The sequence below is a fragment of the Cygnus olor genome, chromosome 1 (assembly GCF_009769625.2).
Source record: "Cygnus olor isolate bCygOlo1 chromosome 1, bCygOlo1.pri.v2, whole genome shotgun sequence".
Classification (NCBI taxonomy): domain Eukaryota; kingdom Metazoa; phylum Chordata; class Aves; order Anseriformes; family Anatidae; genus Cygnus; species Cygnus olor.
The window spans coordinates 101,787,303-101,798,569 of NC_049169.1; the positions used below are offsets into that span (position 1 = coordinate 101,787,303).

At 45.6% G+C, this 11,267-nt stretch overlaps 1 gene segment (V, D, J or C); it reads right to left on the bottom strand.

The window, feature by feature from the left end:
* Positions 1-10,971, bottom strand: part of LOC121078254 — a 41,833-nt gene extending 30,862 nt beyond the window's left edge. Inside the window, 2 exon segments of the C gene segment in view lie at positions 10,249-10,407; positions 10,839-10,971. Coding sequence covers positions 10,249-10,407; positions 10,839-10,881 — 202 coding nt within the window.
* Positions 10,972-11,267: the final 296 nt, after the last annotated feature.

Genomic DNA, 11,267 nt, shown 5'->3' on the forward strand with positions numbered 1-11,267 from the left:
ATTCTGGGGAATTTGTGTTCTAATTGTGATGAAGGGATGAGGGGTGGAGTGTTCTGATTTGTCCATCGAGCTTGGTCGGAGGAGGGAGAAGAGACAGCTCACCTTTGATACCCTTGTTAGTGAGCCTTTAAAAGAAAAGCCAAGCATTCATGTGGCTGTTAAGTGTTGCTTAGCCTTTCTGCAAGAGAGGCAGAGTTCTGATGTCATTGACAAAAATGTGGGACTGCCTGTAGACCCAAAAAAATGCTCTCTGAATGTTTGTACTGTCAGGCATTTCATCATTGTGCATTGGAGCTATCAGGCATGGACCTAGGGTGTATTTGCTTCATGAATGGGTTGCCAACTCATTTACACCTCTGGATATGACTTGGGACATCTTGCCAGAGCTAGTAACATTTACATTCTAGTAAATGTAATCATACAGTGTTCCATTCCCGAGAGATCTTCTCAGTATGTGACAGATGATATACCTCACAACTCAGAACTTCTGTCAGACAGCAAGCAAAGATAGGGACAGGCACAAAACAAATGTGCTTAGTCACATCTTAGTTTTCTTCGGTTTTCCGGTCAGCGAAGCATATTCCCTACAGTTTACCTTTCCTGGGAGCACTTCCTAATTCACTTCCAACTTAAAAAAAGGGAGGTATCTCTGCCAGCCTTTTTTTCCTGAAAGCAAAAGCTGTGAGTAGACATCACCTCATGATCCGTTCTGACTTTTCTAGTCTGCCAAGTGTGTCCTAGCTAACTGAGGTTTTCACTTTTTCTTCCCTTTTTGTTGTTATCCCTCGTGTATTTGCCTGAAGCTCTAGAGAGATTCATACCTGTCCCTTAGCTTTCAAAGATTTTTAGAAAGTGCATGCTCTTTCTGTATGAGCAGTGTACATCTCAGCGGAATTGGTAGTGGATATTCCCCGTCTCTCTTTTTTAACCCTGCTTTTTTAAAGAAGAAAACAGAAATGACTTGAAAAGCTATAGCTTCTTCCCAGAGGGGAAGAAAATATGTTGTATTTGATGTGTGAAAGCTTTGTATGCTCTCCAGTGGCCCTAGGGCCCTTTGGCACTTAGCATGTGAGAAGTAGGGATATGACCCATGGCGCCTGTCCAGTCCCTGGCAGTTCTTGCCACTGCAGGTTTTGTCAGGAGAAACTGTTCCTTACTTGGGCTCCAACGAGGCTGGGCACTGTGCTGGATGTCTTACAGTTCCAGTGGCTTCTCAAAAAAATTGTAGACAATCTAGAAGATTTCTCTGAGTACCTTCAAACCTTTTGTATTTTTCCTTGCAGTTTAGTTGTGCTTTCAAAGTCAATAGAGCTGTTAGCCAATGAGTTTGAACAAATTTTACATGCTTTTGTATCCTTTCATGATTTTTGACTCAGATTATCCTCAGATGCACATTTTTAGCTTTTTAGCTTTTAATGGAGTGGGGAAAAGAGATGTGCTGGAGCAGGGAAAGAGAGTGAGGGCGGATTTGCCAAGACAAAGTGTAACCACATTCCCATTTGCCCGTGCTGCTTGGGGGGAAGAGGTAGAAAAAAGTGAATGAGGGAAAGGTGTTTTTAGCTTGCATTTAGGTCCCACTGCTCTAGTTAGTATTCATTGGTAATAACTTACATTAATGCCACTTATACTGAGACTGTTTTGTCCATGACGGTAATTGGTGAGTGATTTTTCTGTCCTTATCTCAAACCACAGGCTTTTATTATTTTTTTTATTTTTTATTTTTTTTTCCAGCGTATTTCTCCTCATGTTTTGTTTAATAGGGGGAATGAAAGAGTGGCAGTGCGTTGCTTACCTACCTGTTGGTGTATACTACCACACTCTTTTCTGGCACCCGTATGCCCCAAAGTCATGACCCAGAGTCTCATGTTCTGTGTGCTGTCTGGTAAGCGCAACCGAAATCTGCAGAGAACCGAGATGTGAGGACACTTTTTACTTCTCTCACTGCTGACATTTCTACATATTGTTTTTCTCACACAGAAGGAGTGTGCGAATTACAGAACTGTCAGGACTAACTGGAGCCTGAGGGTCAACAGGACATGTGCCCTGTGGTTTCTCTATTTTTCTGAGGAAAAAAAAGTCTGCTGGGATCAAGTGCAATGTATTTGGGTGCACATACAAAGGCAAGAAAAGCTCTCGGCAACCTGGGATGACAGGAAAATAAGTGATCAACAGGCAGGAGCGCTCAACTGAAAGGCTCCAAGAATGAGACAGAACACAGGATCTTGGTCAGTCCAACTTCTCAAAACTTCCTATGCTTCCAAGACACACGACTTGGAAGAAGTGTTAAGAATAGAAATGAGAAACAAATTATGGTATTTTGTTGAAAAGCCAATGTATCTCCCGTGGAAGGGTAGAGGGAAGAATTGTGACTCAGAAATAACACTGGAATAACAAGGAATACCTCTTTATATTTTTTCTGTGTCAGGGAAAAAGGAAAGTGAGAAACATCAGTTTTCAAGAAGCATAAATTACAACACTTTTGTTAGCCCACGGATTACTGCTAAAATGTCTGTTGTTCAATATAGTTTTCAGTGATTTGGAAAGGAAGATGACAAGGTATCTGAGGAGATCTCAAATTGTCCTAGAAAAATCTAAATGCCACAGATGAAATTGGAAAAAAAAAAAAAAAAAAAGAGATAAAATAAATAGCAGAATCATGGAGCAAATGTCTTAAGATCAAAAAATAACATTGGGGGGAGGGAGAGAGAGGTAGGGAAAGAGAGGGAAGGGGGCGGAGGGCAGGGGGAGGAGAAATGACACAGAGACAAAAGGGGAAACTTATAGGAGAAGTAAGGTTAGTAGTGTCAGAAAGCCTGTCCCCGGACAACTGGTGTCAACTTGTCAGTGGAGCTGGGGAACACACATGGATCTATTTATTTTGTAGGCATAGATATGTCTACAACTTTGTCATGATAAAAGAGCCTTGATATAACAGACTCCTGAGACACCTCATTCTCGGGGCCAGCTGCAGTTTGTCACTGGAAAGCGCTTCAGGCATAGGTACATTGTTACATAGCTGCATCAGATGGAAAAGATATCCCTGTCTGAATGGAATGGTCTAGTTTCTCATGAGTCTCGTATGTGCTTAATGTAGAACTTTTCTCCTGTCTGCCTCAAAAACAAACAAACAAAACAACCAAACCAAACCAAACCAAACAAACAAAGTAACAAACAAAAATGATAAAATAACTATCTTCCACTCAGAGATTACTAGTAATAAGAAAGAAAAACATTGTGATGCTTATGCGATGTATTGGCTATACCAGCACAAACAAGATGGACAGCATAGAAATTCTGTGTCTCTCTCTGCAGAGACACAAAGAGACTCGATGTATCTCTGTGCTGTGTCTGGTTAGTGAGTTCCGCACCCTTTCCTCTCTTATACTGACAGAAAGACATGATCCCCTGCAGCCTGAAAGTTCTCAGTGCTGCCAATGAACAGAGGTTTGTGTCATGGTAAGCATGCTGAACTCTGTTATACCCTTTGCTCAAACAGCAGGAGATGCTTTGTGGGCTGCATTATCATCTTCCCCTTCAGCATCAGTTCTGTTTCACTGCCTCATTCTTAGCTGTTGGTTCTTTCCCTCCATAACAATCTTCTAAGCTTTTCCAGTGGCTCTAGAAGCTTCTCTCTATGAGGATGCTATGGGAGGACAGTGTCATAGGCTTTACTAAAGTCAAGGTGAAAAGCATCCTCTGCTCTCCCCTTATCCACCAGGCTAGTCATAGAATCATAGAATCATTAAGGCTGGAAAAGACCTTCAAGATGATCTGGTCCAACTGTCCCCATACCACCAGTATTATCCAGTAATCCATATCCCTAAGCACCTGGCCCAAACTTTTCTTAAATATCCCAGGGACTGTGACTCCACCACCTCCCTGGGTAACCCGTTCCAATGATGAACTACTCTTTCTGAGAAGAAATTTCCAACCTGAACTTTCCCTGGCATAACTTGAGGCCATTCCCTCTAGTCCTATCACTTGTTATCTGGAAGAAGAGGCTGGCCCCCAGCTCACCACACCCTCCTTTCAGGTAGTTGTAGAGAGCAATAACATCTGCCCTGAATCTCAACTTCTGCAGACTAAACAACCCCAGTTCCCTCAGCCACTCCTCATAAGACCTGTGTTCCACACCTTTCACCAGCTTTGTAGCCCTTCTCTGAACATGCTCCAGGGCCTTGATGTCTTTCTTGTAGTGAGGGTCTCAAAACTGAAGACAGTACTCGAGGTGTGGCCTCACCAGAACAGAATACAGGGGGAGGATCACCTCCCTGGTCATGCTGGCTACACCGTTCCTGATACAAGCCAGGATGCCATTGGCTTTCTTGGCCACCTCGGCACTCTGCTGGCTCTTGTTCAGATCAGCATTGACCAACACCCCCAGATCCTTTTCCTCTGCACAGCTTTTGAGCCACTCTGCCCCAAATCTATAGCATTGCATGGTGGTGTTGTGGCCAAAGTGCAAGACCCGGCACTTAGCCATGTTGAACCTCATCCCATTGGCCTCTGCCCATCACCCCAACCTATCTAGGTCCCTCTGAAGAGCCTCCCATCCCTCCAGCAGATCGACACTTCCCCCCCACCTTGGTGTCATCTGCAAACTTACTGAGGATGCACTCAATTCCCTCATCCAAATCATCAATAAAGATATTAAAGAGGATGGGCCCCAACACTGATCCCTGGGAAACACCATTCATGTCTGGTTCTCAGCTGACTTTCACTTCATTCACCACCACTCTTTGGGCCCAGCCATCCAGCCAGTCTTTAAGCCAGCAAAGAGCGTACCCGTCCAAGCCATGGGCTGCCAGCTTCTCCAGGAGAATACTATGGGAGACCATGTCAAAGGCTTTGCTGAAGTCTAGGTAAACTACATCAACGGCCTTTCCCTCACCCACCTGGTGGGTTATCTGGTCATAGAAGGAGATGAGGTTTGTCAGGCAGGACTTGCTTTTCATGAACCCATTCTGACTGGGCCTGATCCCCCATTTGTCCCTCATATTCTGCGTGATTGCCCTCAAAATGATTTGTTCCTGTTGTGGTTTAGCCCGGCTGGCAGCTAAACACCACACAGCCGTTCGCTCACCCTCCCCCCTCCCTCTCCGGGATGGGGGAGAGAAACGGGAAAGTGAAGCCTGTGAGTTGAGATACAGACAGTTTATTAAGACAGGAAAAAATAATAATAATAATAATAATGGTATTAATAATAATAATGTGTACGAAATAAGTGATGCACAATGCAATTGCTCACCACCCGTTGACCGATGCCCAGCCTATCCCCGAGCAGCCGGCCCCCCCCACCCCAGCTAGCCACCCCTATATATTGTTCAGCATGACATCAGATGGTATGAAATACCCCTTTGGCCAGTTTGGGTCAGCTGTCCTGGGTCTGTCCCCTCCCGGCTCCTGCTGCACCCCTAGCCTGCTCGCTAGCAGGACAGAGCGAGAAGCTGAAAAGTCCTTGGCTTGATGTAAGCACTGCTCTGCAACAATTAAAACATCAGCATGTTATCAGCACTCTTCTCATCCTAATCCAAAACCTAGCACCCTACCAGCTACTAGGAGGAAAATTAACTCTGTCCTAACTGAAACCAGGACAGTTCCATAGCCTTCTGAAGTCAGGCTGACAGGCCTGTGTTTCCCCGGATCCTCCTTATGACCCTTCTATAGATGGGCATCACATTAACAAGTTCCTCTGCCTCATTCAACAGCGGGACCACATCTTCCCTAGACTTTCTTGTACTGTTTACACGCTTGTAGAGTCTTTTCTTGTTGGCCTTCGCATCCTTCAACAGATTCAACTGCAGGTCAACCTTGGCTTTTCAGCTGGTGGAAGAAAGTCTATGTGAACTAATTCCACATCCTGCATGCCTGTGAGTTAGTGCAACAGGTTGAAAAGGAGAAGAAATGGAAGAGGATTAAAGAAATTGGTGGGAGACAGGTGTCTGAGAGAGGACAAAGAAGAAAGGGGAGGGGGACAGAGAGAAGACTAGAGGAGGAAAGTGTAGAGAAATCTATGGATGACGGAGAAATGAGGAGAGAGTTGAGTACAAGAAAGCAAGGTCAAAAAGTGATTCACGGATAGGAATATATAGGAAAAAAAAGTAGAGAACCAGCAGAAGAGACAAAGGAAAACACCACTTTCCTTAAGTAGACAGAGCTGGAGGGTGAGAGCAGAAAATGGTTTTAGTGTTAAATACAGGGCTGTATGTGCTTGAGACAGATCTCCTTTTGCAGGGAGAGGTTTTTGCTATGCTGCTCCAGCTGTTGTGTCACAGTGTATCTTGCTTAGCACAGAAATAAGTGCCTGAGTCATTAAGTAGGGCATGATTTGTCTCCACAGATAAGCAGCTGCTTTTAGTCCCACTACTCTGGAAGTGGTTTATGAATTCCTTTTCAATCTCTGCTCTGCCACCTTCCACTGAATTTACAATCAGCTGCAGAGTGGCATCCTTCCCAACAGGCAGCTTGTACCAGAACAAGGTCAATAATGCACTCTCTTGTTTTTCTGAACAGTTCAGAATCAGTGAGTCTCCCTCCCGGACAACTGTGTCTGGTGATTGCTGAAGGGCCCATCCTGAAAAAAAGAAACGAAATGTGAGGAGTGAAATAGTTTGAAAGGGATGCAAAGACACATCCCTGAAGCATGACATGGGATGGGGTGGTTTAAGAATGTCAGCAAGAATATGGGACAGTGTCCCATTTCTCTGAGAGAGACATATAGGAGAAAGAAAAAACAATTTCAAATGTACTAGAAATTTAATATATGTTTATTTAATAATAACATAAGTGCTCTCAGCTGTTTTATCAAAATGTAGCAGAAACACCAAATGGATATACTTGTCGAGTTTTCTGAGTAAGAGGCTGAGGAAAATCTTTTCACCTCATTCATTTTCCATATTCCCCCAGGAAGCCATGGGGAATGGAGCACCGCCAACAGCTGAGCATTGGGGCAGTAGGAAGCAGAGGAACCAATGAATATTCTGAAGGGAGAGGAAAAAATACCTACCTAGAGAGACAAGGATGGCCACAAGAAACCAGCAGGGAACCATGGAGAAAGGCTGCCTTGTGGCAGCAGTGGCCTCCCAGGCAGAGAGAGGTGTGATGAGGAAATGCTGAGGAAGGAATGGATGCATGATGTTGGGTATGGGGCGGGGGGGGCGGAGCAATGTAAGGCCGCCCAAAATGTGAAAAAGCTGTTGGCTGCCTGGGAACAGTAGGAAATACACAAAATAGTGGGTGGTACAAACCCTTCATATCTGTCTTAATATTTGTGTATGTCTGAAATCACAGGAACATGATGGTGATACCGGTAACTAATTAACTCTGTAACTAATTAACTCTGAGTTTCAGAAGTGTCTATTTCCTAACTAACTGAGAAAGCATATAAGGTATATAATAATTGATATGAAGTTGTAAGGAGAAAAGACATAAGGAGAAACAAAAGAACACACAAGTGCAAGTAAGTCTGCTTGCAATGGCCGTGGTTCAAGCCCACACATTGACACATGGTAGAGGATTTCAAAAAGGAAGAAGAGACAGGGTGATGGGAAACCAACGCGGAGGAAAAGGGGATGTTATGTATCTCCCAAAGATAACACACGTTTATAAACGTGTGTTTATAAAAACTGTGTGTGAATGATAAATGGAACATACGGTGTGGGTGCATTGGGGAAGCTGTTGTGCTCAGCGTGGAGAATGATGGCCTGCTTTGCTGTCCCTGCCATGCTGGTACTTGCCTCTACACTGGCAGGTCCCTAGAACACTGCTTTGCTCCAATACCTGGAGGTAGTTCAAAGGAAGGAGACCATCTCTGTCACCGCACAGCCTGTTGGAAGGCTAAAGGAAGATATCACAGATCTGTGTGTCTTGGGGGATCTTCTTTCCGTTAGGCTCAAATTCTTCACATCCTCGTCAGTCCCCCATCTGGTCAGGCATTTCCCACACTAATATGAAGATGGGGTAATCTCCAGCTTGATGTGGCCTTGCATCCAGGGTCCATGTTTTTCCTCTAGCTCAACAGCCTTTCATGGCTTCCCTCAAGTACTCTGCACCTTCAGTTGACTGGCTTTCCCTGGAATTAAATCCCAGACTCAGGAAGAAGCCTGGGAGGGAATATCAGTTCATTCAGTAGCAATAGCTTTACTTAGGGAATTACAAATGCCTCATTTAACTGCATGTTTGGAATTGCCTTGGTATGACGATCAACTGCCTGGCCGTCTTTTCAATTCTACATCTGTTACCAACCCTCCATGCCCAACCACACCTGGCCAGATATTTGTATCTCCAGCCAACACCATGACTCTGTCTGCTTCCCCACCCCACCTCCTCCTCCCCCACACAAGGAAAGTGGAATGCTAGGAATCAGTAGCATAATGTGCATTGCCTTCATCCTTAACCCTTTCCTCATCAGACCCTGGTTATGTTGGAGAGTCGGTACGTCCTGACCTTTTCTTTTCTCTTCAGGATACACACTTTAGAAAGAAGAGATCAGAGGCAACTTCAATGTCTATAGATTCAAGCCAACAGAGCTCCCAGTTCAGGCAACGGATGCGAAAAAATGCCCAGCGTATGTTGGGGTTGGACAACTCTGGCCAATGTACTTTTTAAGTGGAAACGAAAAATGACGTGAACGTGGACACCTCCTCCAGCTGCTCCAACTCAAGGACCATTCCGGTTTGGCCACTCGCATGCAGCCCACTGCCTGGGGACCCAGAGTGTCTGCTCGGGTTGGGGAACATGGTTGCTGCTTTCCTTTTTTTATATTTTCAACCAGTAGCAAACCTGAACATGTATACCAGAGACACACAGATACACACACAGAGAGACTGGATGTTGACACAACTAGTCACACAGGCTGCCCTGGTTAGGAGCTACCTTCAACAACATTTACACACCCTCATGTAAACATAGACACAGACAACCGAATTCCCTTCCTCCTCTCTGGCTGGTAAAGATAGAAGTTCCCTAGTGAAGGCACACACAAAGCTCTCTCTATGTTCATAAACACACATACATTTGTGGATCCTTAGAGTACTTGGCACAGCCCCTCTGTCCACCCAGCACTACTGCACAGATCCTGGGCACTCTTACCTGCTCCACAGTCACCTACACATTGGTTAGTCCAGCTTGAAGTTCACCGCAAACACTCACACACCCTCACACTTTTCCCACTGGCATACCACTTTCTCAAGTCCACCTGGGAGTACCAGCACAGACCCACAGCTAGCCTAGACCTGAGGCCTCCACTACTTGTTGTCTAGTCCAGCTTAAAGTTTGCTAGCAAATACACAGGTACAGTAGGCTGAGGAGGATGCAGATACTTGGCCCTACCCTCCGCCAGCAGCTGGCACTAGGCACACAGCCTGTGACCCACAGCCCTACTCCAGGTGCCGGTGTGGAAACCCCCCACTCACTGATGTCAAGGCATGTGCAGGACAAGGAGGTGATCCGATACAGCCAGCATGGCTTCATCAGGGGCAAATCGTGCTTGACCAATCTGGTGGCCTTCTATGATAGAGCAACTGCATCAGTTGACAAGGGAAGACCAACCGATGTCATTACCTGGACTTCTGTAAGGCCTCTCTGTTTCCACGAAGGAGCAAACTGGGGAAAGCACAGGCATGAGCTGGACAGCTGTGTATCCAAACTTCCAGTCCATCCCAATCCCTTTAGGGAGAGTCTGGAGTGAATTAGATAGGCCAGAAAGGGAAAAAAAAAAAAAGTTAGGAAAGAGAGTTGTCAAATGGACAGGGAAAATAGGGAGGTTTGATGAGAGAAACCAGAAAAGTGGACTGAAATGAGAGGAAGTCTATGGAGTGAGGATTGAGGAGAGTTGGAAAGAAGGTGGGGAGAGAAAAGGAGGCAGAGAGGGTTAGACCGATTGTCAGAGGTGAATATAATGTAAATGAGAGCAAACAAAGAGGGAGGCGGAGTGGAGAGGGAAGGAGAGAAGGAAGGGAAGAGTCTGAGGAGGAAAGGAAGGCTAGGGAGCAGAGACAGTAATGAGTACAAAGGTATTGTCCTGCCTTGTGCCGTGCAGAGGAGGAGGATAGTTGGTCACTTTTGTGCAGGGAGAGGTTTGTGCTCAGGTCCCTCATCAACCTACCCACTGTGTTTCACTTTCAGCACAGTAATACATGCCAGAGTCACTGAGAAAGGCACTCTCAATCGAGAGGGTCATCCCATCTCCTTGTATCTCACTGCTCTTGAAGTGGCTTTGGAATTCCGCTTCAACATTTGCTTTGCTACCTTTTATTGCAGTAGCCACTAGGATCAGCCCAGAGTCATTCCCCAAAGGCATCTTGTACCAGTACATCGTTGTATAGGAGGACTTCATTTTGGAGCAGCTCAGATTCACGGATTGTCCTTGCCATATGGCTGTGTCTGGGGACTGTTCCAGAGCCAACACTGGAAGGGAAAAGGAGAAGCATTAAGGAGGATGGGGAGAAATGGATTGACGGAGAGGTGAGGAGAGGTATTCAAGCACGAAGCAGGGCACGACATGAATTCAGACACGATGAAAAAGCATGAACTAGACATGGAGTGTTGTTAGAAAGAAGGATGAGAAGGAACAGAACAGGCTAGGGAGCAGGGGAAGGAATGGAACAGTACTTTAGATCACTATGTGAGCTTCCAATATCCAGGCAAGATAGGCAAGAAATATTCTTGGGCGCTGTGCACACAAGAAAGAAATAGACATTGCAGGAGACTCATGGATTCTTGCCCATCTTATTCAATGTCTGTCCTTACCACAGGAAGCTTTGGGAAATAGGCATCCAGCTGAGTCAAGCAGCAGGGGAATCTATGCAGGTGCTAAGGGGGTTGTTGAGTTCACTTACCCACCAGGGCCAGCAGGGCCACAAAGAAACAGCGTGAAACCATGTGAAAACACCTGTCCTTCCTGTTCCTTGCAGGGACCTGTCTTTTGTAGCTGCTCAGAGGTATGTGAAAAGAAAGTACTAACGGAGGATGAGACACATTGGGGCTGGGCAGAGCAATGAGAGAGCAGGAAATGTGAGAAAGGACTGGCTGGCTGAGAACGCTGGGGAATGACGCATGCAATTACAGGAAAGTATAATCCCTGCAGAAATGGGAGGGGAGCAGGGGAGGCAGGCAGTGGACAGATAGGAATACGCTGAGGTTTCATGTGGAGTCTGAGTGTGTGCCAGGCAGTAGAATGCTGAGAGTTGCCCTTCTCTTTTTGAAGTCCTTGAGAACAGGAAGACTGAAGTTTCAAAGAGACACAGAAGTCCCTTGCATTGTCCCAC